The 26136-nt window shown below is 35.5% G+C and overlaps 4 protein-coding genes across 4 annotated transcripts; 2 read left to right on the forward strand and 2 right to left on the reverse strand.

Annotated features, from left to right (window-relative positions):
• The first annotated feature begins 994 nt into the window (after positions 1-994).
• On the forward strand, positions 995-3325 carry LOC113110507 (interleukin-1 beta-like). The gene is made up of 7 exons (XM_026274671.1): positions 995-1078; positions 1185-1223; positions 1483-1558; positions 1652-1832; positions 2273-2446; positions 2539-2675; positions 2765-3325. The coding sequence occupies exons 2-7, from the start codon at positions 1189-1191 to the stop codon at positions 2978-2980; spliced, it is 819 nt and encodes a 272-aa protein (XP_026130456.1). The 5' UTR covers positions 995-1078; positions 1185-1188; the 3' UTR covers positions 2981-3325.
• Positions 3326-8609: 5284 nt separating this feature from the next.
• Positions 8610-13123, reverse strand: purbb (purine-rich element binding protein Bb). The gene has a single exon (XM_026274458.1). The coding sequence runs from the start codon at positions 12795-12797 to the stop codon at positions 11913-11915; it is 885 nt and encodes a 294-aa protein (XP_026130243.1). The 5' UTR covers positions 12798-13123; the 3' UTR covers positions 8610-11912.
• Positions 13124-16983: 3860 nt separating this feature from the next.
• h2az2b (H2A.Z variant histone 2b) lies at positions 16984-18777 on the forward strand. Its single transcript, XM_026274459.1, has 5 exons — positions 16984-17133; positions 17730-17807; positions 17900-18013; positions 18187-18316; positions 18413-18777. The coding sequence occupies exons 1-5, from the start codon at positions 17131-17133 to the stop codon at positions 18472-18474; spliced, it is 387 nt and encodes a 128-aa protein (XP_026130244.1). The 5' UTR covers positions 16984-17130; the 3' UTR covers positions 18475-18777.
• Positions 18778-20112: 1335 nt separating this feature from the next.
• On the reverse strand, positions 20113-22737 carry ved (ventrally expressed dharma/bozozok antagonist). Its single transcript, XM_026274460.1, has 3 exons — positions 22277-22737; positions 21654-21907; positions 20113-20674 (listed from the first exon to the last, which is right to left on the reverse strand). Exons 1-3 carry the CDS (start codon positions 22554-22556, stop codon positions 20327-20329), a joined length of 882 nt encoding a protein of 293 aa, XP_026130245.1. The 5' UTR covers positions 22557-22737; the 3' UTR covers positions 20113-20326.
• Positions 22738-26136: the final 3399 nt, after the last annotated feature.

Consider the following 26136-nt stretch of genomic DNA (forward strand, 5'->3'; position numbering starts at 1 on the left):
TGCTACAAATTGGTGCCAGTGGAAACAGGGGCTAGTTGTCACATGGGTTACATAAAAGTAAATTTATAAACTTTATCATGTGTAATTCAAAACTGTTGAAAATTAGGATGATTTCTTCCTACAAATGAAAACCTAAGTTGCATCACATAGTATTGCAAAAGCAGTTGGAAACCACTAAATATGAACACACAAACAAAATAGGCAAACTGCGTAATGTTATATTTATTAAAGCCTGTAATAAGCTGTTTAATGTCATAACTTTCATTTGAACAAGCCTTATACATTTTTAGTAGTCAAGATACTGAGGAAAAAGTCACAAAAATGTTTCACAGTTAATTTTTACAAAACTATTTTTGTTACTGGATGCCTTGTGCAAAAATACTATTAAAATTATGTCATGCTTATCTTGATTTTCTTGTTGGTACTTGCTCAAACAAACGCCTTTTAATAACTTTTTCATAAAAAAACAAATGCTTCTTTGCTTTTTTCCTTGCTTTTTTTTAAGAATTAGTCATAAAATATAATGCCAATGGCAATATTTTTCAAAGAATTGTAACTTTTAAAAAAACTTTTTATTTGTATACTTTCCTTTTCTAATATCTGATCATTTAAGACAGTCAAAACATTTCAAAGTGACTCTTAATTTCATGAATGCAGAATCATAAACATTCAATGGAATTTTTCTATGTATTAAAATGCATTTTTGAATAAATGTTTAGATTCAGAACTAAATTATCATTTTACCATCGTTAGTGCATGCAATCTCGTGCTTTAATTTTCTTAGGAGAAAATGTAAATAATTAGCTTTACAGTTCTCTATCGTGACATGTAACAAAGGAAAATAGGGAAGATTCTTTACAATTCCAAAGGAACACGTGCAACTATAAAAATGTTATGTGGAAACGTAAAAAATTTTACTCCACTGATTGCGTGATTCTTAAAAAGGGGAAATTCAGGATGAAGTGTATAAAAAGCACACTTCCACTGTCAGAAACACATGCAGCTGAAGACTCTCCCAAGAGAAACAACGATTTAACCAGCTCAGTAACTCCAGACAGGGAACAGAACTAAATTACTGGTATGTAGTGTACTATGTTCTTTTCAGATGGCTCTTGTTTGAAAGTCAGATTTAAAGATAAAGTTTTTTCTCACTGTTTTCTCACTAGTTTTATGCTTTATTTTAGAACGATGGAATGCATTGGACACTATATTTTGCATTCAGAGTAAGTACCCGCTTGTTTTTTATAACTATATATATATATATATATATATATATATATATATATATATATATATATATATATATTTTTTTTTTTTTTTTTTTTTTTTTTTTATGTATTATCAAATAGGTCTTGTCTGATGATGCATTTAAAATAAAATCTGTAAGTTATGCCTATCTATATTTTTAATTAGCTTTGCTTTGCATTGGAATAATTTGCCTAAAACTCCTTTAATGAAACATTTTGGTAATTTCCTAAACAGTGCACTCAAGAAAGACATAACTTACCCTGACAGTGCTGGCTTTGATGAACCGGACTGCCCAGATCTACACGGCATGGTGAGTTGGTGTGCTGTTAAATATGCTTGTGGATATGGTCTGATTAATATTCAGGCTTCTTAAAAATCACTTTTTGTTGTTGTTTTTCTCCAGATGTGCCAATGCGACATGCATGAAGACATCAAACTGGAACCGTCTCCTCATCCTCACAGCATGAAGAAGGTGGTGAACATCATCATTGCTGTGGAAAGGTTGAAGCACATCAAAGAAATGTCTTCTGGCAAGTTTTGTGAAGATGCGCTGCTCAGCTTCATCTTGGAGAATGTGATCGAAGGTACAGTTAGCAAACTTTTAAGCAGCTTAAACTAACATCAGGTGGTTTGATAGTTGATCGAGATGATTAAAGCTGGAAGCACCAGCAACAAACCTGTAAATATATCCAAACTTCATTTTTGATTAGTAATATGCATTGCTAAGAATTCATTTGGACAACTTCTAATGTGATTTTCTCAGTGTTTGGATTTTTTTGCATTCTCAGATTCCAGATTTTCAAATAGTTGCATCTCTGCCAAATATTGTCTGATCCTAATAAAGAGCTTATTTATTCAGCTTTCAGATGATGTATAATTCTCAATTTCAAAAAAAAAATTGACACTTAAGTTTTAAATTAAATTAAATTTTAAATTAATTGATTTAAAAAGGAAATCTGACTACAATAACGTTTAAGAATTTGCTCTCTTTTGATTGGTCTTCACTGTCTTTTTATTTCCACAGAGCGTCTGGTGAAGCCGCTTAATGTGTCACAGACTTACAGTAAGTCCAGCCGGACCCTGCAGTGCACCATTTGTGATAAGTACAAAAAGACCCTGGTGCAGAGCAACAAACTGAACAACGAAGATCTTCATTTGAAGGCAGTGACGCTGAGTGCAGGAAACATTCAATACAAAGGTAAATCTTCAACACAAGCTTTCACATGTAACTGCATGACTTCAGAAATGTCCTTTTGACATTACCCCCTACACATTTTTTGCTCCTTTCAGTTCGATTCAGCATGTCGACGTACTTATCCAGTTCTCCACAAAATAAGGGCCAGCCTGTGTGCCTGGCGATCTCCAACAGCAACCTCTACATTGCTTGTACCGAGTCTGATGGGTCTTCCCCCATCCTGATCTTGAAGGTCCGTGCACCACAAATACATTAACCTTCCCCAAGAAATGTTTCCACATTATAAAATTAAGGAATTTAAAGTGCTTTTTATTTTTTTAGGAGGTCAGTGGCCCCTTGAACACCATTAAAGTTGGTGACCCGAACGGGTACGACAGTCTCCTCTTCTTCAGGAAAGAGACGGGCACAGCTTACAACACTTTTGAATCTGTTAAATATCCTGGATGGTATATTTCCACCGCTTTTGATGACTGGGAGAGGGTGGAAATGATCCAGGTGCCAACTGACCGAACCACAAACTTCACACTTGAAGATTAACAAGCAATCCTGAGTTAAGAATCAGATTCGATCCAAAAACACATTTCCAGAAAGTATGTACCATGTACAGTTTATAATCTGGATTTGTTCAAACGTTGCAAACCTGAATGATTTTAGGCACTCGCTGGCTTTTTATAATCATTTTTATTTTTTTGCAATTTATAAGGTTTGTGTTGGGAATGGTAAATTCATGTTGAATTTTCCTGAAGTATGAGGAAAAATTTTTGCCTATGTGCTTAATTTAATTATATTTAATATTTATTTTAAATTATTTTTTAAATCAAGATTATTTAAAACTGTATTGATTGTATCTTCTATTAAAATAAACCTATGCTATGGGTGTAACTTGGTGTTGTGTAGTTGATTAACTTTGATTAGCTAATAATAAAAAGATTACCATTGTTACAAGATTACTATTAAGATTATTAAATAAAGTGACAACAGAATGTCAAAAAGAAAATGCTAACTCTTATCAGCTTAAATAAACTGCATTTATGCATTTTAAGGAGACACCAAAATAATGCAATTGAATTAAACACTAATTAATAAATTCTACAGTTAATAGATAATTTACTTGCATTCATACACTTAAATGCAAATTAATTTATGCTTGAAGCATTGATTATTTATTTATTTATTTTTGTGCAATGATGTCACTTTATTGATAATCTTAAGTAAAATGTTACTTTTCAATGGATCTTGAACTTGGAACTTTATTTTGAATAATGTTTTGTAAGCTGAATTTATGCACCCCAAAATAGCTACTTTATATGACATTAGCACAGGACTCTATTTCATTTAACAATGAGAAATTTTAAACATTTATTAAATGAGACAAAATAATCTTAGAAATTTTACTCTGAGACATGGAGAAGTAAAAACTTACGCTAAACTTAAAAATTACGTTTTGTTATAATTGTTAGTTTTATATATCAGGTCACAACTCCCTCTGCGGTACTTTCGCTGGTCCTGACACAGAAAATAAGACGCGAGCGCCATCATGCGGTAGAACATTTCACTGCATACAGATGATTGACTGTATTACATAAAAACATAAGCGTCCTCAGTGTTGGATATTAAGAGTTTATGTTGTCTGTTTTCCTCTTGGTTCATAATGTGACCAAAATCTCAGTGATCTGTAAACTCTTGATGTCAGACTTGTCTTTCAAATAGAGCACATCAAACGTCAACTTATTTCATTATATATTTTGGCAAGTCACATGTAGGCTTAAGGCCTTGTTCACAATAAAGAAAGTTTAAATAAGCAACGTTTAAACAGTATCTTCTTTTAGCATGTATTTTCATTGTCACTAGACAGACTTAAAAATGTAAGTTTAAATTCGCTTTAACTATTTTGATGGGTTGCCATGATGACTTACTGATTATATCATCACTGGGTGAATTAAACACCGCAAATAATGATATCCAACATGTAAGATACTGATTAAAACATACTTGTTTACGTGATTTTAGACATGTACTTTGATAGACCATCTCTGGAGAACCTTGGGTTTAAATTAATATAAATATGCATTACAACGCTATATGAACACATGTTGCCTTCTGTCATAATTGCTGTATACAGCAGCTACTGCTCTTTGTGAGGGAGCCGCCAGACGGCATCTGCTGGGTTCTTTGAACCAGAGGTTTTCCCAGTTGTTTGCACATGTCCCTGAACAGATACATGACTGACTTCAAATCAAAGCCAGATACCAGTGCTACTGATTTTTCATATGGACTGCTTGACATGTGATATTTATTAAATTGTATGGTACATTTGATTAAAGGAGTAGTTCACCAAAAAAAACATTAGCTGAAAATTAACTCACCCTCAAGCCATCCAAGATGCAGAGGAATGAGTGTTCATCAGAACAGATTTGAGACATTTAGCATAACATAAATTGCTCATCAATGGATTCACTGCAGTGAATGGGTGCCGTCAAAATGAGAGCCAAAAAGCTGATAAAAACATCACAATAATCTACAGACAATCCAAACCAGTCCAGCAATCAACGTTTTGTGAAGTAAAAAAAAAAAAAAAAATTATATATATATATATATATATATATATATATATATATATATATATATATATAATTCACACACAATCATCATTAATGCATTTAAACTTTAAACCTTCACTTCTGGCCAAAAAACTATTGATTAAATCATAATAACACTTCCTCCAGTGAAGAAAATAATAATAATAATCCATCCACTGTCATCCCCTCACATCAAAAACCATCACCATGACCTATTTTTGCTTGTTAATTGTGATCTGTGCATATTTCTCTCCTGATACAGATGAGGAAACTTTTTCACTGCAGAAAGCAATATTATGGATAGAGGACTATGATTTTGGCCTCTCATTCTGACGGCACCCATCCACCCAGAGGATTCATTGGTGAGCAAGTGATGGAATGCTACATTTCTCCAAATCTGATGAAGAAACAAACTCATCTACATCTTGGATGACCTGAGGTGAGCAAATTTTCAGCAAATGTTCATTTTTGGGTGAGCTGTTCCTTTAAAGGTAATTGAATTACATATTAAAAATGTAAAGCAATTCAGATGACTGCATCAAAAGGTTCTGTGGTTTCATGAGCAAAGATTTAAATCACATGCTAAACGTGGTGTTTATCCTAAATGTGAAAGGATTTCTCCCTCACACCGCCCTCCATTGTCAGTATTTGGAGCAAACCCGATTCCCATTTCACACAGAAGCTGCATTGAATTGCACAAGCCGAACCCATACATACAAAAGACAGAGTGTCATAAAAGATGTTCAGGTCATACTTTGCTGCAAATTTATTTATTTTTATTTATTTTTTGCACTATTATTTTCAATGAATTGACCAATATAGTTGCTTCTATACGAGTCGTTTATTCAAAATGATCTGAGAAGCGTGTAATATTTGTGCACGCGCCCTCCTCCTCCCTCCGGGCGTTTGCACGCTCACATGCGCACGCTGCAGAATGTATGGCTCACATTCCGGGCACATGGCAACACCAGCTAAATATAGCCTGCCAGCCCAGCAGCGCGCTGGGATCAGCGTTTCTTCCTGCGAACGCAGAATCCCCATCACGTAACGCCCCCTCCCTCCTCCTCTTTACGCGCTCCTCTCATCTGCTCGTGCGTTCACTTCTCACCAGGGAGCTCGAGCTGGGTTCCAAAGGCAGCAGTTAATCTACAGAGGACTTCACCTCACAACGATGTCGAAAGCATCGTGTGCAGCAGGTTTATTGTCATTAACAACAACAAATACAATTAGAAAATGAGATATATAAACATACATACAGTTATGCTCATAAGTTTACATAACCCCTTGCAGAGTGTGCAAAATGTTAATAATTGAAACTAAATCAGTGGGATCATGAAAATTGCATGTTATTTTTATTAGGTACTGTCCTGAATAAGCTATTTCACGTTTCATTCGTTTTCACAAATATACTCCACAAGACAAAATAATAACTAAATTTATAGAAACATACATTTGCATAACTTAAAATATTGAATAAAATTAAGTGTAAACAAAACAAAAATCTTATCTAAGCTAGTTGCCATGAACTAAAATATTTTTTTATGAATAATTACTTTAAATAAATATTAAATCGTTACATTTCTGCTGGTTAATTGAAATAAAATAAACATTAACAGAAATAAATCTCTCAGCATCTCTTACAACATTTCTAACATAAAGTAACTACAACTAAATAATTTTAAAACTTAGAAAAATACAAAATATGCAAAAATTTAAATAGTATATCAATGAATAACGCTTACTAATAATCTCATTATTAATTAAACAAAAAAAAATTCTGCTAAATTAATAATTACACTTCAACTTAATCATAAGTCATAAGCATTTTTAGTTTAACTTAGAAAAAATGTATGCACCACCATAAAGTCTTTTATACATATTTGCATTTTATTCATCTAGACAAAAACCTAAGCCCAAACATTTGAATATTCTGGCTGTTATGATGTCATATGACCCCACCCACCCTGACCTAAATCAGTGTAATGACAGACCATCCAGTTGCGTGTCTAAATTTGGTCCACATTTAATGCTTAGAGACAGCGCCGACTCTTCGTGACCAATGAATGCTCGTGTGATCACAGCAGGAGCTCAGTGCATTTCAAATAATCCGGATCTGATCTGGCAGAGACCTCTGCGTGGCATTGCGTCCCGGTCTGCAGTGCCACCCTGTCAGTCTTATTCCACGGGTGCGACGGGGTCACTTCCTAAGGGTCAGCTGGGACACAGTGTATTCGTACCTGGTATCCCCTGTAGTCTTTAAAGAGGGTGACTTACATTCCCGTGGGCTCCTGTGAGAATGACTGTCATTAAAGTGACGTTCACCAAATGGGCCGCAGGCATCTGTGTGGCTGGAGATGCTGCAATGTAGGTAAATTACATATTGTCACACTGCAATTTTTACGTCACCATTACAACATGCCTTACCACGCACTGACTCAGTTTTTAAGTTATGTAAGTCATGAAGTAAAGTTTTACTTTTACTTAACACTCAAAAGTTTGGGGTTAGTAATATCTTTTTTTAATATACTTTCATTCAGCAAGGAAATTCATTTGAGCAAAATTTACAATGTTACAGATGTCCATTTAATTCAGATGCTATTCTTTTGAAGAATCCTGAATAAAAATGCATCAGTTTCCACATAATATTAACCATTTTTAACATTGATAATAATTATAAATATTTCTTCAGCAGTAAATCAGTATATTAGAATGATTTCTGAAGGATCATGTGACACTGAAGACTGAAGTAATGATGCTGAAAATTCAGCTTTGCATCACAGGAATAAATTACATTTTAAAATAAATTGAAATAGAAAACAGTTATAGTATTTCACAATATAACTGTTTTAACTGTATTTTTGAGAAGAGACTTACTGGCACCAAATGTTTGAACAGGATATTATGTGGCATATTAAGAATAATAAAAAAAGATATTTCACTTAAAATAAATAATTTACAGTGGAATGGTTTTAGTGGCTGAAGGTCTATTTCACTTTCAAAAACAAGAATGTAACCCAAAATCAGTTATTTTCTTTTATTGCAGTAACATTTATTATTATATTAGCAGCTGACATTGAATTGCAATTAATTACTGCACTAACTATTGGCAAAACGTTAGACAAACATAAAGTCATTTCAGAGGCGTGACAGAAACAAAAGCCATTACATTTTGACTAAAGACTATTATTAGAAGACAAATGGTTTTATAATTTACTTCTGGTAAAATAATTTTTTATGTTGACTATAGGGTTATCACTGTTAACCAAATCATTAAAAATATTCTTGATTTAAATATTAGCTGAAATAAAATAAAGTATATAGATGAAACCCTATATAAATAATATAATAAATATAATAAAAATAAATAAATAAAAATAAAGCTAAAAAGTAATATTTAAAAACAATTATAAAATAAATGAAAAATAAATTAACATTAAACCTAAATAAAAATGATAATAAAAACAAAAATCCTTTAAAAAAAATCTAAATAAAAGCTAATTGGAAATATGTACTACATAAATACTACAAAAATAACACTTAAACTGTTGAACACAATGTACATGAACAAAACAACACCAGTTCAGTAGTTTGCTTTCCATCACTTATAGTTTCCTTTATTCTGTTATAAACATACATAGCATTTTCTAAATATAGACTTGTAAATCTCCAAAAGAAAAAAAGGTTTAGCCATGGGAGAAATGGAAGGCTGCCCGATTTGATAGAAGCAGTCTAGTGTGAGGGGCGGGGCTTGATGGGATGGGTGGAGATACTCTGAGTATCTGAGACCTGAGCTCTTGACAGTGTCCTGCAGTAGCTCCGTAACTTCAGCATCAAGTAACAGATTATATATGTGTGAAGAATGCCAAGAACCTGAGTTTAAACCAGACAAGGGCATTCCTACGTTAAAATCTCTGAACACATAAGGTATTGGAAAAATAGCTACCTTTTGATAAAGATTGTTCTATGAATTGCTGCTCTTGTGCGTATGATCAGGAAAATGTAGTTGACACATGGATGCTGTTAAGAGCTCGGGTGAGTCACCTGCAATAACAGAACATTCTTTCAGAAGTTTTCGTACAGTGGTACAGAGGTATTGTTCATTTGAAAAGTATGCAGACGCCCCACACAATTTTGCACAAATCCCAACCTCAGGAAACAGGAAGACAAATCGGCCAATTGTGAGAGTCGGGCGAAGAGCCTGACAGGAAATGAACTCATTATCCCATTCCTCTGGATGAGTATTGCTTCCTGTCCCTTTTGTTTTTCTTTTTAGTGACAATAAGGCGGAAAACAAACTTTTACAGCACATGTAAGATATAGATGTAATATATATATATTACATCTGAAATAAACTCAGCCAAGTTCAGTCGAAAGTGTTCTGGTGTTCTGCAAGAGATTTGTGCCCGATTCCTCATTTTAAACAAATGGAAAAAAAAAGTGCTGCGATATTCAACTCCACTTTGAAGTTTAGCAGCCTAGAGGGTTTTAATGCATCTCTCCAAGTGAAGAAAAAATGCTTTCAAATGGCTTTTTTGTTGTCATATGCAAGTCTGAAACAATTAGTCTCAGTTGTTCCATATGACACATTCACTTCACTATTAGTACTGATGGGTCATACAATCAAAATGAATGCACAAACGCTGCTGATTTAAACTCGCCAGCATATGGCAAATCTCCTTCCTAAAGCGAGCAGTGAGTCCTGTTATACAGCCAACTCAGCCCCCCTCGAGTCCCGAATGGTGCCTCCCGTCTACAAATGCTCAGTTTAGCAGAGCAACCTGAACAGCAGCTTAGGAGGGGAGCAGGCAGGGGGGAAACGCAAGAATGTCCTGCCAAAACAGCTGCTGTGTCACGCTTTCTATTGCCGTTTAGGCTCGGCTGCCAAATCAGGGCCTGTTTTTTTAAGGTTGCACAGAAAACACTCAATGCTGTATGTTACGGTGTCAAACGACGGGTTTTTCTCCATTATGTGGCTTTATCACGTGCAGCGAATGCAGTCTGCTGATGTAATAACATTTGCAGTGGCGTGCAAACGAATCAACAATCGGGCCCTTGTGCCTCGCCGGACTACAGAGCAAACGGCACAGCTGAATCCACGGCCGCCAGGGCAGGAATGCTCACCCTGTTCATGCTTCTCGCATTAAAATAGCCGGCCTGCTAAGTCAGCGCACTTTTGAGGAGAAACAGCTGCTGCAATCGTGGAAGTACAGAGAACGAGCGCAGAGATTGGCATCCATTAACAAGTGTGCAGCAAACGGATAAGAGTGTGTGAAAAGATTTCATAACACGGGATGCAACTCGACCATCTTGCATTTTAGGAAAGATCACAGCAGTATACATGACTTCAACAGCTGCCATTTAACACGAAACACGTCAAAGGAGGCTTCACAAAACACTGTTGCTCCCCCCAACAAAAGAAAATGTTGTTCAATTCTTCGCGGTGGACGCAAACATAACGCATTTTGTGTTTTTGCTAAAGTGCATGGATGAGATTTGTTTAACGTCGTTAACAATCTTTCTCCATCGTAACCCACTGGTCTACTTAATTATTTTTCTTATAATATTTTTGGTGAAAGGCTAAACAAAAATCTTGCATTAATATAGTAGTAGTAGCTGCAGATACTACACAAGAGAAAGCAATAAATTAAATAAAAAGGCAAATGCGGGACGGGCATGCTCAGAAATGGACACACGAGACTACCGGAAAGATGCTTGATATTAAACACGTAGAAAGAAAACATAATGAAGTGCGTGCTGTAAACTCAAAAAGGTTGTGGGAGGAGCTTGGGAGGGTGACGTTTCGCAAGGCTAATCTAATCTTTCACAAAACACATACACTGGACAGTCTTCCAATCCCAGCTTATTTCTCTTTTTTACAAAATTAGCTTCTTGAGCTTTAATAATTCTGTAGTTTATATATAATTTTTACTTTGTGTATTTAAAAATATGCTGGTTTGTTTTCATATTCTCTGATAAAGAACGATCTCACATAAAAAAAAAAAATAAAAAAAAAAGACAACACTAAAGGGGACAGGGTGAAAACACTCGCCCACATAGCTGTCCTTTATATTAACTAATACCATGCATCTATTGACTTAAGCAATCGGTCCTTAAATATTCTGAGGGGACTTGGACCCAATGTTGATGTTGAATGTTGACCCCAAAACCAAAATATATCACCATCAATTTATAGCACCGGTGGAAGGATGTGCACAAAGCAACCATTTTCATCAATAATGCCTGTAATAAAGTCAGATTATGACTTTAAAAAGTCTCGCCATAAACAGCCGAGACACACAAACTCCAAACCAGGGGGTCAAAATGCTCCAAATCTGAATTAAAAACTTTTCATTGCTCAATTAAATTGGCCAAACCATAAAAGTCATGTTGGTCTGAGAACAAAAAAGGGAGCAGTTGTCTATAAAAGGGAAAAAATAAACTGGGAACAAAACTTGTGATATACGTTTTGAAAGTCCCCTGCTGCCTAGGTAGGAAACACACCATGAAGACCAGTGACGCTAGATATATATATATATACTGTATATACTAAACTTCTCCCCTCTAAAAACATGTTTGCACCCTTATAGCCTGGTTTTATCATATACGTGCCGCTTTTGAAATTCAGCAGCCTTGGCATTGATGTAACAAAAGTTTAATTGTGAGCTAAGACAATTAAACTTGCTGGTTTCACAGGACAGGGCAGCATCAGGAATAAATCAAACCCAACGAGACATCCTTCACCCCACGCCTTAAAACTTAGACAACCCCACCCCCCTCCCCAAACCCTCACCACACAGAAACTTCACAGATCTATTTTTCTGTCCGATGAATATTTTAGTAGGCTATTTGAGTTCAGTTCATGCACTTTTTGTTTCACACATCTCCTGGGGTCAGTCGTCGTCCACGTCCTCGCCCTCGGACTCCTCTCTCCTCTCATACATCTTATCCCGGTGTCTCTCCTGGATCTCCTTCATCTCCTCGGCGTAGCGACAGAAGGCTCCTCCGAACTTCCCCCAGGCCTTGAAGGGGATGGTGATGGAGTTCCTGTAACTGGGCTTGACCTCGCTGACCCTCAGGAACACGCCGTACTTGTTGGAGCCCACGTCGAAGAAGAACCTCTTGGAGTCCACCATGATGGATGTGCCCTCGGGGAGCTCGCCGTAGCCCCCCGCGGCCCCGAGCCCCCCACTGAGCTCCTCGTCCTCCCCGCCGTAGTCGTCGATGAGCTTGGCGAGCGCGTCTCGGAACTCGATCAAGCCCTGCGCCGGCAGCGCGATGGTTTGGCCGGCCTGCACACCACCGCCGGGACCGGCCCCTCCTCCGCCGACGCTGAAGCCGGGACCTCGGTTGACGGTCTGGCGGATGCGGAGGAACCTCCCGCGCTGGTTCTCCTTTAAATCGAGGTAGTATTTGCGGTTCTCGCGTACCAAGAACTCGCTCTTCAGAGCCCGCCGCGGGCCTCCGTCATCGCCGGCGGACGACTGCGCAATCTGCTCCGGGCTGCTCGGCCCCAGCTGGGCGTAATGCTCGATGAAATCCCCGAAGTAGTCGCGGAACTCGGCCGCTACAGACATGGAAAGAGTCAGGCGGCTCTTGGAGCCCCCAGCGCCCACCTCCGCTATCTTAATGAAGCGGCCCTTCGCGTTCTGCTTGACGTCCAAGTAGAAGCGCTTGTTCTGGATGTCAAGGCGCTTGGACGCCAGCTCTTGGGTCTCCTGCTCCCGCTGGAAGTGCTGGAGGCCCCCGCGCTCGCTCCCGCTGTCTCCATCCGCCATCTTCAGCACCTCCAGCCAACTTCTCCCTCAGAGAAACGCTCCTCTTTGCCCCGCTCCAGCAGGCACGGCTCTCAGCGACACAGCATTGGCCTCACATCTGCCAATAACAGGCGACGCGCTCTCGCGGGGTCACCAATAGGTCTGCGCGCTTGTCACTCGGAGCGCGAGGGAGGTGCGTTTGGGCTTCATTGGTTAGAGTCGTTTCCTCCTCCTGTGCCGGCATTTCCTGTCCTTCTGGAGCTCAGCTCAGGCTTTGAAGGAGAACTAATAAACATTATCATTTTTTTTAGAATCAGAAAGTGCTTTACTGCCAGGCTTGCGCATACGAGGAATTTGTTGTAGCTTCCACACAGAGACAACAACAGCACAAGAGACAATAACAAATAGAAAAATAGCTTAATCATTCATATATCAAAGAAGCTACTTGACTGTTTTGTATTGCCAGTGCAACTATGCAATGAAAATAACAGAAAATTAAATAGATATATTCAGATATGACGTGCATTTGGTGTTGAAAACAATATAAAATATAGTGAATGTAAACGAAATAATTAAATAAATGTGAAATTAACATATTTTAAAACACTTAGTAGCCTATTTATAGTATTTTTTAAAATTAATATTGAAAAAATATATAGGCTACTTTAAATGCAATGAAATTATATCTTCTTTAAAATCCATACTAGACGATGCTTCTAAATTATCAAAATACTTTGCATAACAGTTTTATGTAGAATTTATATGTACACATTTATTTATTTATTTAATCTTAACCAGGATCAGCAGTTTTCCCGCTCTTTAATCATGAGCAATGACGTAATCACCATAGACAGTAAAAGAAAAACACTGACTGTAGATCAGCTGCTGAACTTCCGCCTTTATGTGAGGCATGACGTCAAAGGTGACGTCGGGGTTTAATTCCCGAGGTCAGTGTGTTGTGAAAGTGATTAGGAAAAGCACGCACATGAATAGTGATCACTCTTTTTTAATTGTAGAAGGTGATACAGTAATCAGTGTGTATCTAACTGATTAATGATTAATAAGACTTTTTGCAAATAAAATGGGCTTTCAGGTAAAATGGGCCAAACATTTTTTTATTACCACCTGCTTTTGGTGGTTAGGGGAAGTCGTGGCCTAGAGATCTCACTTTCTTATCAGTGTATTACAAAGGTACAAAACAGGGTTCAGTACTTCAATAAGTTGGTATATTTACATAATCTGTTTATTAAATTACAGTTTTTAACTGTAAATTTAAGGTAAACCCTAAAACGTTGTAACCATATTTTTATGGTATAATTCTGGCAACCACAGTTGCCGTTTTTTTTTACCTTAAATTTTTTTAATATATATATATATATATATATATATATATATATATATATATATATATATATATATATATATATATTTTTTTTTTTTACAGTGCATGCTTACCAACAAAGCAAAGGTTTATGAACAATGTTTTGACAAGCTCTTTCAAATAAAAAAAGTTTTATTTAAAAAAGAATCTTCGCCTTTTGTGAAAAAGAGCATTTTAGGTAGAAATGATTGATTAAGCTAAAATGGGCTGCATACACACACACACACACACACACACACATTTTTAAACAGAAATTGAGGGTGAAAATAGGTTTATATACGAGATATGCATGCATATAAAATCTAGTCTTAAAAAATACAAACACACATAAACTACACATAAACTACCAGTTAAAAGTTTTTAAACAGTGAGATTTTTTTTAAATGTTAAAAATATTTTTTCTATTTAAAATAACTGTTTTCTATTTGAATATATTTTAAAATGTATTTTATTCTTGTGATCAAACCTAAATTTCTATTATTCTGATTTGCCGTTCAAGAAACTTTTTTTATTCAGTTGAGTAAATTTTTTCGGGATTCTTTGATGAATAGAAAGATCCAAAGTTCAGCATTTATATGAAATAAAAAGCTTTTGTAACATTACACACTCTACATTCAAAAACTTGGAGTCAATATTAAAGTAAAAAGATTTCAATATTGTACTGTTTTGTTATGGCACAATAAAGACAATAGTGTCAATTTACTGTTAGAAATAAAATGATTTCAGCCAAAATTCCTGTGTTGTTCTCTTTTTGTATTGACCCATTTTACCTAAATGTTGTGCCGTTGTTCAAGAAGGTACCTGCTGTGTGCTGATAATCTAACGGATAATCTCATAATTTGAAAACATTTATACGTTTTGACATTTAAAAATATATATAAATTATTAAGAGACCCATGCTAATTTATAAAAATATAATTAGATCTCATTCATAGCTTATTTGATGGTATACCAAAATGTGGCCCATTTTAGCTGACTTCACCCTACAAATAATTGCTAATTGTTTTAATTATTGCTCTGTCCAACACAGTTCCAAATAGTGCAACTCAAAAAAAAAAAAAAAAAAAACACAAAAAATGTGAATAAATTAGGCCTATATCAATATAGCATAATTATAGTATTTTACATTTAATGAAAACTAATAATCATAAGATGAGCAATAACTTTTTTTAAATCACTATAATTATTCACCTGTTGCTCATGACTCTTATATCAACTATGAGAAATTTCCTTTACACTTGAGGTAGCCTGTACCTCAAGCTTCATAACTATTTCAAACCTCATACCATGTTGGCCGCTTTTGTTTGCAAATCTGTGTACCAACTGCAAACTACTCTTGAATCTTAATAAACATGCAGTCCGATGCTACAGATTTTATTATTATTATTTTTTATCAAAGTCCTACAAATTTCCCCTACAGATTTCCAACAGATCCAAGAATACATAATGTATTTGTTAACATTATTGTTCAATAACTTTTGGGAAACCTGCATGTAAACATAAAAATCTATTTAAATCATTAAAAAATCATGTAAATAAAACATTTTAAGTCAAACACAAAATAATCCAGAAACAGTTTAGGCTACTTATGTGTATTTTTGATTTTATGACTGAATCCCTTTCTTTTAATTAAATAAGTTTGTTAATATAGGTACTAGCCTACTGTAACTGTACCTGTAAAATTATAAATCAAGACGGAAAACAAAAAATGTGGACTATTACGCCCTCCACTGTCAACAAATAAAAAGAAAAGTGGCAGCACAACCAATATTTTATTAGTTCAAGAATAATTAATTAAATTAATTTTCAAAAGGTAAATAAATACTAAACAGGAGCTAAAATAGTAGTGTAAAATCTAAATTGCTTACAAGCAAAAACTCACAGAATGGCCAAAAAACGAGAGAAAAGAGGGAAATTTGCCAAAATTAGTTATTTATAACCTAATACAACTACAAAAAAAAAGCCAATAAATTTGAATATAGTTGAGGATGGGTGAATTGTCACTTTTGGGTGGTGTTTTCATGACAACGGCTGTGGCAATCAAATTTTAATTCAGGAACATAGGCTTTTAATCATATGATAATCAGGTTTTAATTCTGTAGGCCTACTATTGTTTTATACGTTTCTCGTTATTGTTGTGGTAATTCGTTCATTTACAGGTCAATCTCACAGACTGTAAAAGAGAAGCAGACAAAAAAAGGCGGCAAACGATCGCGCATGCGCATATGTAGTCCAGGTAAGGACTACATTTTTTTAGAACATGGCCAGGTAAAAAAAAAAAAAAAGTAAAAACAGTTTTAAAAACGTCCCCAAAACATAAAACACATCATCATGTAAACGAGGAAAAGATTACTTGAAAGAAATAGGATAAAGAATACCAGCCATTCTATGATATATACATTAAATGCAGAAATAAGAAAATACATTATAATCCTGTTTGTTTGTTTTTATATATATAGCAAAGGTCTTCAACAGATATAAGCGCATGCAAAATGAAAAGGGACTCACAAGGACACGTTTAGTTAGTAGGTGTTGAAAAGAGGAAGCTGAACAGAAAGAGACCTGAAATAAACAGACAAAACGTGCTCAGTGACACAATCGATGTATTATGCATGCATTGTAGCTTTTATAACAGAATACACGATAACATGCCAGTTATTATTCTATAGATTTTATTGTGATCGAAACTACCGATCACATCACAATTAAAAAAAATATTTTTTTTTTTTGCTATGAAAGATGACGGCGGCACGCATGCGCACAAGACTAGTGCTCTAAGGGAAAAAAAGGGAACTAAAAAAAAACCACCCCCATATTGAGAAGCTCTGTGATTGGACCAAACCGACGTTTCAAACCAAGACGTAGCTCGCTCATTGGTTATTAAGCGGGAACGTACCGCGCTAAACGCTGAAGTGGTCATCATTGTGTTTTCCCTCCGTTTCGTGCGAAAACAGAAGAAGCTCGTCTGACGATATGGTAAAGCAACATTTTTATTGTAAAATTTCTCAAATAAAGCCTTGTTCGGACGGCTATGTTTTATATAAATTGTAAAGGATTCGTGCTTTAATTCTGCGCACGTGATGGCTTTTAATAAGCTCGCGGTGTTTGTGGCTTTGCAGTGTTCTTGGAAAAGAGCGCCGACCGTGGATTAAAACCAATCTGGGGCTTTATATAACAAAACAAATCAAATCATGGGTGTATTTAATAGGATTGGTGTGAAATGGCAATGTTTTAAGTTAATAGACTAACTTGGAGGTAACATGTGCTTATGTTGTTCGGACACGCTGAACAATAAAAAAAATAAGTTAGTTTTATATTTTGTTTTATTTGTATTTTTGTTTAAAAATTAAGTATACAAAGGTATAAGAAGTCTTTTTGGGGGGTATTGTAAGTCAATTGTAAATTAAAAAATACCTTAAAGTAAAAAAAAAAAAAAAATTAAAGTCACAGGAGCGAGATTTGTTTTTGTAACCATTTGAAAAAATCACCAGCAATTTCAGAGTAAAACTTGTTTCACTGCTGTTTTCACCAGAGTTTTCTGTTAAAAAAGCCTTTTTCATGTGCTTCTGCAGGCTGGAGGAAAAGCTGGAAAGGACAGCGGAAAAGCCAAGACAAAAGCAGTCTCCAGATCACAAAGAGCTGGTCTGCAGGTACACATTCCTCTGCCACGTTAGGAAAAAATGAACAGCTGTTGAATTTAGCCAAGTGATATTGAGTATGTGATTTGGTTTTTATGTTTCAGTTCCCTGTAGGTCGTATCCACCGGCACCTGAAGACTCGAACCACCAGCCACGGTCGCGTCGGTGCTACAGCAGCGGTGTACAGTGCCGCTATCTTGGAGTACCTGACTGCTGAGGTAATGATTTTATTTTGGCACGGTATTTTATTTAACAAGCCTGTTGGATGTCATAGTGGCAGATTTTTGGCTGGCTGCTTTTTTATTTATTTATTTATTTTTTTTTTTGTACTGTGAATCATCTGTAAAGCAAAAGAAACCTCGTTCAAACCCATTGCTCATCTTATTTTCAGGTTTTGGAGTTGGCTGGTAATGCCTCCAAGGATCTGAAGGTGAAGCGTATCACTCCGAGGCATTTACAGCTGGCCATCCGTGGTGATGAGGAGTTGGACTCGCTTATCAAAGCTACTATTGCTGGTGGAGGTGAGCTTCTTGCAACTCCAAATTTAATTCATTGCATTAAATGTTGCTTTGCTGTAAAATGATATTTTAATGGCATGTCTTTGTCTTTCCCTACAGGTGTGATTCCACACATCCACAAGTCACTGATTGGAAAGAAGGGCCAGCAGAAAACTGTATAAGATGCATTGACGTTCGATTCTGTCTTTGTATAGAAAACGGCAGTCAGCATTGAGAGATCAGTTGCTTTTATGTTTCCCCATTTGTTTGGCAAGCGTAGTTTAACATAACAGTGTTTAGAGTTTGACGTACTGTATTCATGGTAATTAATGGGGGAGGGGGGTGTTGTGGGGTAAGGAAATGTAATCATGGTTTTTGTTTAGTTGGGTTAAGGAAGGGGTTCTGGGTTTTGTGAGGTATGGGTTTCATTTATTGGCTTTTTAAAATCTGTTTTATACATTAAAAGATTTTTTTTTTTGTAAGTGTTTATGCTTTTGTGACTTTCATTTAACACATGGCTTAGCAACTCTTCATATTAACTTTATGCTCTGCTAAATACTGCAGGAAATCTATTGAAATGAATCCTCATAGTTATTCTTGGTTAATTTATATTATATAAATATAGTTTTACACACTTGTTAACTTATTAAAGCAACGTTCTTCTTTTTTTTTTTTTTTTTACATTAACATCAGCAGTTGATTTAATAGTATTACATTTGATTGTAGCTGGTAATTAACATTTATCAAATAGCTGTGGTCATAAGGGTTTGTTTGCCAAAATTTGCCTTTCCACAAATTAAAAGGGTCTCAATTTGCAGTCAAAAATCTTAACTTTATAGTCATGGCATTAAATGATCCTCCGAATATGTTTTTGTGTGTGGATGTAGTCTATCTTTAAATACATGTACATTAAATATGCTTAGTGGTCTTCGGACTTAAACTCACTTAATTTGGATCAATTTATTAGAAAACAGAACCAATTATGTAATTTTGCTTTAATTAAATGCATCATTTCAGAATCTTTAGACCGTAAAGATTTTGCAAACATGATCAGATGCTACAGTACAAAAAAAAGTATTTGAGTCATTAGTTGTTACTTTAAAAAATTATTAAGAAGTGTTAGAAGTTATATTTTCAAACAATGTTTTAATGCAGTTCATTGTGTTCTCCCTAGACATTTACATTTAGAGAACATTGATGTATTGTGTTCCCTTCCATTTATTCATTTTCTTAAAAAGAAAGTCTTAAATTTAACTTAATAAACCCTGTAGCTGAATATTTAATAACAATAGATAGTAGAGTGCTAAAAATGTAAGATTAAAAGTGTTCAGTTTTAGGTCAATGTATTTGTTGTACAAAATGAAATTTAAGTACAATATTGTTTATGTTTTGGCTTCACATAATTTAAAGTAGGTAAGACTTTTTAATGTTTTTGAAAAAGTAAAATGCTGCATCTATTTGATCAAAAATACAGTAAAATAGTAATAATGGGAAATATTATTGCAATTTCAAAATACCAGCTATTTTCATATAATTTAAAATATAATTTATTCCTGTAATGCAAAGCTGAATATTCTGTTTTATTACTACAGTCTTCAGTGTCACATGATCCTTCATAAATCTTTCTTATATGCTGATTTGTTGCTCTTACATTTATTATTATATTCTGATGTTGAGAACAGTTTGATAAATAGATATTTCAAATCTTGTACAGCATTATAGTCTTAACTGTAACTTAACTGTTAACTTTTGATAAATTTAATCCATCTTTGACGAGTAAAAGTATTAATTACGGCAGTAATAAAGCAATGTTACACTGGTGTAATCAAATAGAAAATGATTTATTTATACACTCCTCTTGTACACATAGACATGAACGAAATAGAACTTTCTCAAGATTTACAAACATATTTAAATAATAATTCAAGATCACATTTGTTATTGCACTTCACCCTGTATTCACAAATGCAAAGATGTAAACCAAGCACAAGGCTTAACAGGCAGAAATTAATGTTTTGTTGTCGGTCTCTCGTCTCACTGTGTGTTGTAGTACTGTGAGTGATAGGGCTGGTATGGACTCATCATGGAAGGGTTGCTGGGATGGACAGGAAGGCTCTGTAGGGTGCTGTACTGATATAGGGCCTCCACAGGCAGAGTCGGCAGGCCTCCAGCTGTAGCAGGACTGTAGTGAAATCCAGGGCCGTAAGGTGCTGGGGTCTCCTGGACCGCTGGATAGTAGCTGGTATACGGAGTGGCACGGAAACTGTGCAGATCGGAGTAATGCATCATATGCGAGGCCACCTTGGCCTGGCAGGCATGAGCCAGACTGTCCTGAACGGTCCGTTTCAGCTTCATGCGTCGGTTCTGGAACCAGTTTCTGATCTAATGGAGAAAAAAAATGGGATAAGTTTACAATGAACATATAAACAAAAGTTAAATCACTATTTGTTGGTACTTTGAAGCGTGAAATTACAGTAGACAGCTGTATGCACCTGCTTTGCAAACTTTGCATGTCTTGCATGTAACACACCTGACTGAGATCATCACCTCGTTAGTTCAGCCCATAGATCTCTCTCCAAACGAGCTGATGATCTCAGTCATTAGGAGTGATAATTAAGAAACCTTTTCGCGAAATTTCTCTCCTAACAAAACAGACATTTGGGAACGAAATATAAGCCATTCGTTTTCTTAGAAGTCAGTGTACTATCTTGGAACTGATATTTAAAGGTGGTGATGGGAGAAACCAATCGATTCGAATCTTTGAATCAATTGATTCAATTGAAGATTCACTGCTTCGAAGCGCTCGAAAGCGCAGCACGTTAGTGACCCCTGCTGGACAAAACTGTGGAAATGCGACAGAAACTCTGACCAATCATGCATTAATAACCTTTTACCAACCCAACCCAATGCAAATGTTATATTTAAGTATAATATATGAAATGCAATAAATAAATAATCGAATACCATTAAATATGCCGTGTGCTATTTTATTATTAATTGTTTTGTTTGTTTTATGGAGGGCTTGACTAAACAGTCTGATAAGAGGTTAACTACTCCTCTTTTTTATTCTTTATATTTTTTTGTTGTTTATTTAAAAAAAAATGTACTAGCCAACTACAAACTTCGAAACAGTTATGACGTAACGAAGTCTCGTTCACTGAATCACGTGACTGCTGAATTTGAGTTCGACACGCTCTGAATCACTGGATCAAATCAAATGATTCGCAAAGATTTCGAATCTTCACGAAGCTGTGCGTCACTATTTCAAGGAGCGAAAGCGAACTCTTAGTCGTCTTAAATCACATTATTAAACCCTTTTAAAATAATAGTAGTAATAAATACAACGAATGGACCTCATTACCTGTTTATCAGACAGATTCAGTCTTTTGCAGAGCTCAGCTTTGTCCTGGGCTCCGAGATAAGCGTTTCTCTTGAAGGCTCTCTCCAGACTGTTGATCTGCTCCGCGGTGAACGCAGTTCGGGGTCTGCGGCCGGTAGAGGGCGACACTGTCGGGGCCGATTCTTTGGGGGCCCCGGGTGAGAGATAGGGCCCACCCTCGCTCTCGTACCCTGACGTCTCCTCCTCCTCCGCGCTGCTGCTGCTGAAACCTGGCTCTGATGTGGAGTACAAAGAGTCAAATATGAAGGCAGATAACAAAATAACAGCTAGGCTACAGAAGAGAGAAAGAGGAAATATATTGTACATTTTAATTTAAGTGGAGAGGTTATTGCTCTACTGGAAAAACATAAATGTAAAATAATATGTTCTTTAATTTAGATATAAGGATTACTTTTAAAAAGATTGGCCTTAATTTTAAAAATAGGATTAAACTACTTGAAATGGAGTTTATTGGTTATTTATACTATATCACTAATAATTAAATTAAGAAAAAAAAAGTACTTTTACATCAGTATTTTACATTATATAATTCTTCAACAATGGATTGGAATGGAAAATCATGGGTTATTGGTAAAGTTTCTTACCGTGAGTGTGTTGCTGGATGATATTGTTGTCATTGGATTTGGTATCTTGTGTAGATGTACACAACAAACTGTTTCCCGGCTGTGCTGGCTCCATATGTTTCTCCTGATTCTCCGTGTTTTCCGGTCCCCATCTGCTGTAGAAGCCAGGAAGGCTCTCAGAGGCAGTGCCAGAGGTGCTCGGGACGTCCCGGCCGGGAGAGACCCAAGAGTTTGAGGGAAGTGTGGATCCCGAGGCCTGGCTGCTTTGAGAAAGCCACTCGATGGAAAAATGCCCCTTCATCTTTGAGATCCAGCTGTGTCCAAATCCAGCAAAGAAAAACAGATATCCAGAACAACACAAAGCAGTTCTTCTTTAGGCTGAGTTTGAAGCTGAAGTCCCTTGTCTGAGTGAGTCCGATGTGTGTTTGTGTTCTGATAAGCGTGGCTTTTGGTTCACTGATCAACACCTCCAGTATAGGGCTCAAGTATTTATAGGGCTAATCCCAGCTCATTTACAATTCACTTCGCCCTGGATCAAAGGAAACGTCCTGATCTCCACCCCTTCAGTTTTCACAAGTGTGGTAATGAAGACGTCTCAATCGGCCTCGAGTGAACCCATTAACTCCTGGCACCAGTAAGTCTGGAGATGTAATCCCCTCCTTAAAACCATCTCTGATCCTGTCTCCTCTCTGAGGTGTGCATGTGTGCCTGTGTGATTTCATATGTTCATGTTAGAACAGTGTGATGGAGGAAGTTCAAGGTTAAAAACAGAGGCTTCATAACCGAGAGCAATGTTTGGTAATCCCTAATGTTAAAAAGTTTTAGTTATTTGACTAGAATCCTGCAAAAGCATTATTGCATAATGTCTAGAGAGCTAAATCCACCTTAGACTTAAAAACTTTCTTTCTTATTGCAGAATAAAAAAATAATGATTTCAGTCCTTTTATCATAAAATATCTTTAGAACAGAAATGCTAATAGAAAACTAATAAATTGAAAAAATATATATACAACCTTTATTTATTTATTTACACATACATGCATACACACACACAGGTCCAACACCACAAAAAGAAAGCTCAAACATTTCAGTGTAAAACAAGCAAATACATTTACTGATTGATTTGTCCCAGCACTACAAAATGTAACTCAAATATTTCAGTGTAAAATGATAAAAATATATATTTTTGTTGTATTTACACTTCCAGCACAGCGAAATTAAGCTCAAACATTTGAAAAATATATTTTTTTGTATTTATTTCCACACAATAAAATAATGTTTTCAAAATCCCTTTATTATAATCTTTTTATAACAGAACAGAAATGTCAACAACTTGCAAAATGATATCCAAATTATTTTTTCTTTAATACGAGTCAGTTTCAACACAACAAAATGACGCTAAAATATTTCATAGTGTCCAATTAGAAAACTATTTCCTGTATATATTCATTCAGGGTTAGTTTAACTGATACAGAAGATAAAACATAAATGTTTCATGGTCTTTTTTTCAGTGTCTTTAGAATAAAAAAAAACTATTTATGAAAAGCTAGTTTGTTTATTTATTGTTTGTTTCTCTGATTCCAATAGAGCAAAACTGCACTAGTGTCCTTTTGTGAAAATGTCTCTCTCATAGACACGTAATGTTCCTGTGAGTGGCTGCAAACGTGGGTAATTCAGCTCTTGTTTATGCCCTTTTCAGCCGGTATTGGTATCAAAGCAGGCGGCTCTTGTGAAGTGGCAGGTAGAGGTTAATGGGCTGTTTTAGAAACACTACACGAGGATGGAGACAGTAGTCTACAGAGACCTAACTACCGACGGAGATAACTACCGGCCCTTGGATCTGTCGCCCCCCCCTCAAACGGGATCATTACGCATAGCTGATCTGGTTTATCAGCGGCTTGCTTGAGATTAACTTGATCAGGCCCACTATTGAAGAATACATGATTTCAAAGCCTGCCAGACACTTTTGATTATCAGATGAGTAAATAAAACAGCCTCAGATTGTCCCTTTATTGTTTCTAAAGGATCTGAAGGGTTTGATCCCTTTTGGGCCCATTGAAGAAGAAAAAAACAGAAAGACGGCGCCAAGGGAGGAGATTTACGCATACAGAGGTTCACTGGAAGATTATCATCATTCATTCATTCATTCATTCATGTTCATTGTGTTGGATAGTTTATTGCTTGCTTGATTTTTTTTTTTTTTTTTTTTTCCTGGGGTTTTTGTTTATTTATAAACACGGAGGTGTTTTTGTTTGTTTCTATTATTTACTTATTTTTTTATTCTTAATATTTGTTTAGATTTATGTGTATTAATTTTGTTGAATCATTTCTTGCTTGCTTTTTATTTGTTTGGCTCTTTGGTTGGTTGCTTGTTTCTTTTTTTAATTAACTAGTTTTTTGTTTGTTCGTATAAAAGTTTTTTGTTCTTATTTTTTCATTTTTTCATTTATTTATTTGTTTTTCATTCATTTTTGTTCATTTTGTTGGACAGTTTATTGCTTGATATTTTTTGTTTTGTTCTTGGGTTGTTTGTTTGCTTATTTAAAATTTTGTTTATACATTTATTTTAAATATGATAGTGTTTTTGTTTGTTCCTATTATTTATGTATTCATTTATTATTTGTTTATTTATGTGAGTTCCTTTTGTTGAATAATTTCTTTCTTGCTTTTTATTTGTATATTTGGCTCTTGGGTTGGTTGCTTGTTTTCTTTTTTTGTTTTGGTGCTTGTTTTTACACTTATTTAAGAAATGACAACGTTTTTTAAATGTATTTTTTATTTTTTTATTTCAATCTATTTATTTATTTATGTGTTGTATAATCTTTTGCATGCTTTTTTATTTATTTGTCTGGTTCTTGAGTAGGTTGGTTTTTATGCACTTATTTATTTTAAAAATAACAAAGTATGTGTTTTGTTTGTTTCTTGTTGTTTAAAGTTATTTAAATTATTTAAGTTATAAAAGTCTTATAATTGGTGCATACATTACCATATAAAATATTAAAAAATATCACAAAAAATAACAGTAAATATTATGCCTTGTACATCTTTATCTGTATGTCATTCAGGGGTGTTTTATGCTATAAAATTAACATTACATTATTTTTATTTAATTATGAATAGTTAAGTTATGAAAAGTGGCTCCTTTTCAGTAACTTGCAAAGATGCAATAATGTAAAATGCAAGGGAAAATTATATAATTTGTTCATTCATCTTCTCAACCGATCAAGTAATGAGAGTAAAATCATTCATAGAGTTGAGTCTGTATATATTCTTTCCTCTTCAGCCCATTTAAAGGTTCAAAGGGCAGATAATTTGTTTACACTCTTTCATCATATCTTCATTTCTATCTGTCTCTCTCTTTCAGTAAGAGGCCAAACAAACAGGCCGATCTCATTCCTCTCTTATCTGTCACTGATCTGTCTGTAATTGCATTGATGGTTTCTATATTCCAGTAAGGCTCAGTGTTAGGGGATGCTGTCCCCGGGCCCTGATATGTGATAAACCGGGGCCTGACTTTGATGTGCATGTCAGCGGAGAGGAATCAGACAGGAGCCTGGTTTTATGGATGACAGACAGGAGGGGTTGGAGACGGCAGGTCCACTTCTCATCTCACTCACACTATCATTAAAGCACAGATTACAGTGAGAGAAAGAGAGACTCTTCTGTAATAATGTTCTTGAGCTGATAGCAGCATACAGAGATGTTTTGTTTTTTAGAAAATCATCAATATAACTGTGGTGCTAAAGAACCCAGAATCGAAAAAACACTCATCTGAGTCAAATCATAGGATGAACGTTTTTAGTCTCTAAAGAATTATCTAGCAGCAGAAGAACCGTCTACAGCCGAAAATAATTCTTCATAAGAAGCTTCTTAGACATTAT

This window comes from Carassius auratus, chromosome 10, assembly GCF_003368295.1.
Source record: "Carassius auratus strain Wakin chromosome 10, ASM336829v1, whole genome shotgun sequence".
NCBI lineage: Eukaryota > Metazoa > Chordata > Actinopteri > Cypriniformes > Cyprinidae > Carassius > Carassius auratus.

Coding starts and splice junctions, on each gene's coding strand:
- purbb (XM_026274458.1), bottom strand. CDS start 12,797: ATGGCGGATGGAGACAGCGGGAGCGAGCGCGGGGGCCTCCAGCACTTC.
- LOC113110507 (XM_026274671.1), top strand. CDS start 1,189: ATGGAATGCATTGGACACTATATTTTGCATTCAGA. Junction 1,224..1,482: donor CACTATATTTTGCATTCAGA/GTAAGTACCCGC, acceptor TTTCCTAAACAG/TGCACTCAAGAAAGACATAA. Junction 2,676..2,764: donor CCCCCATCCTGATCTTGAAG/GTCCGTGCACCA, acceptor TTATTTTTTTAG/GAGGTCAGTGGCCCCTTGAA.
- h2az2b (XM_026274459.1), top strand. Junction 17,808..17,899: donor CACAAAGAGCTGGTCTGCAG/GTACACATTCCT, acceptor TTTATGTTTCAG/TTCCCTGTAGGTCGTATCCA. Junction 18,014..18,186: donor TGGAGTACCTGACTGCTGAG/GTAATGATTTTA, acceptor TCTTATTTTCAG/GTTTTGGAGTTGGCTGGTAA.
- ved (XM_026274460.1), bottom strand. CDS start 22,556: ATGAAGGGGCATTTTTCCATCGAGTGGCTTTCTCAAAGCAGCCAGGCC. Junction 21,908..22,276: donor CATCCAGCAACACACTCACG/GTAAGAAACTTT, acceptor ACTCCACATCAG/AGCCAGGTTTCAGCAGCAGC. Junction 20,675..21,653: donor TGAATCTGTCTGATAAACAG/GTAATGAGGTCC, acceptor TTTCTCCATTAG/ATCAGAAACTGGTTCCAGAA.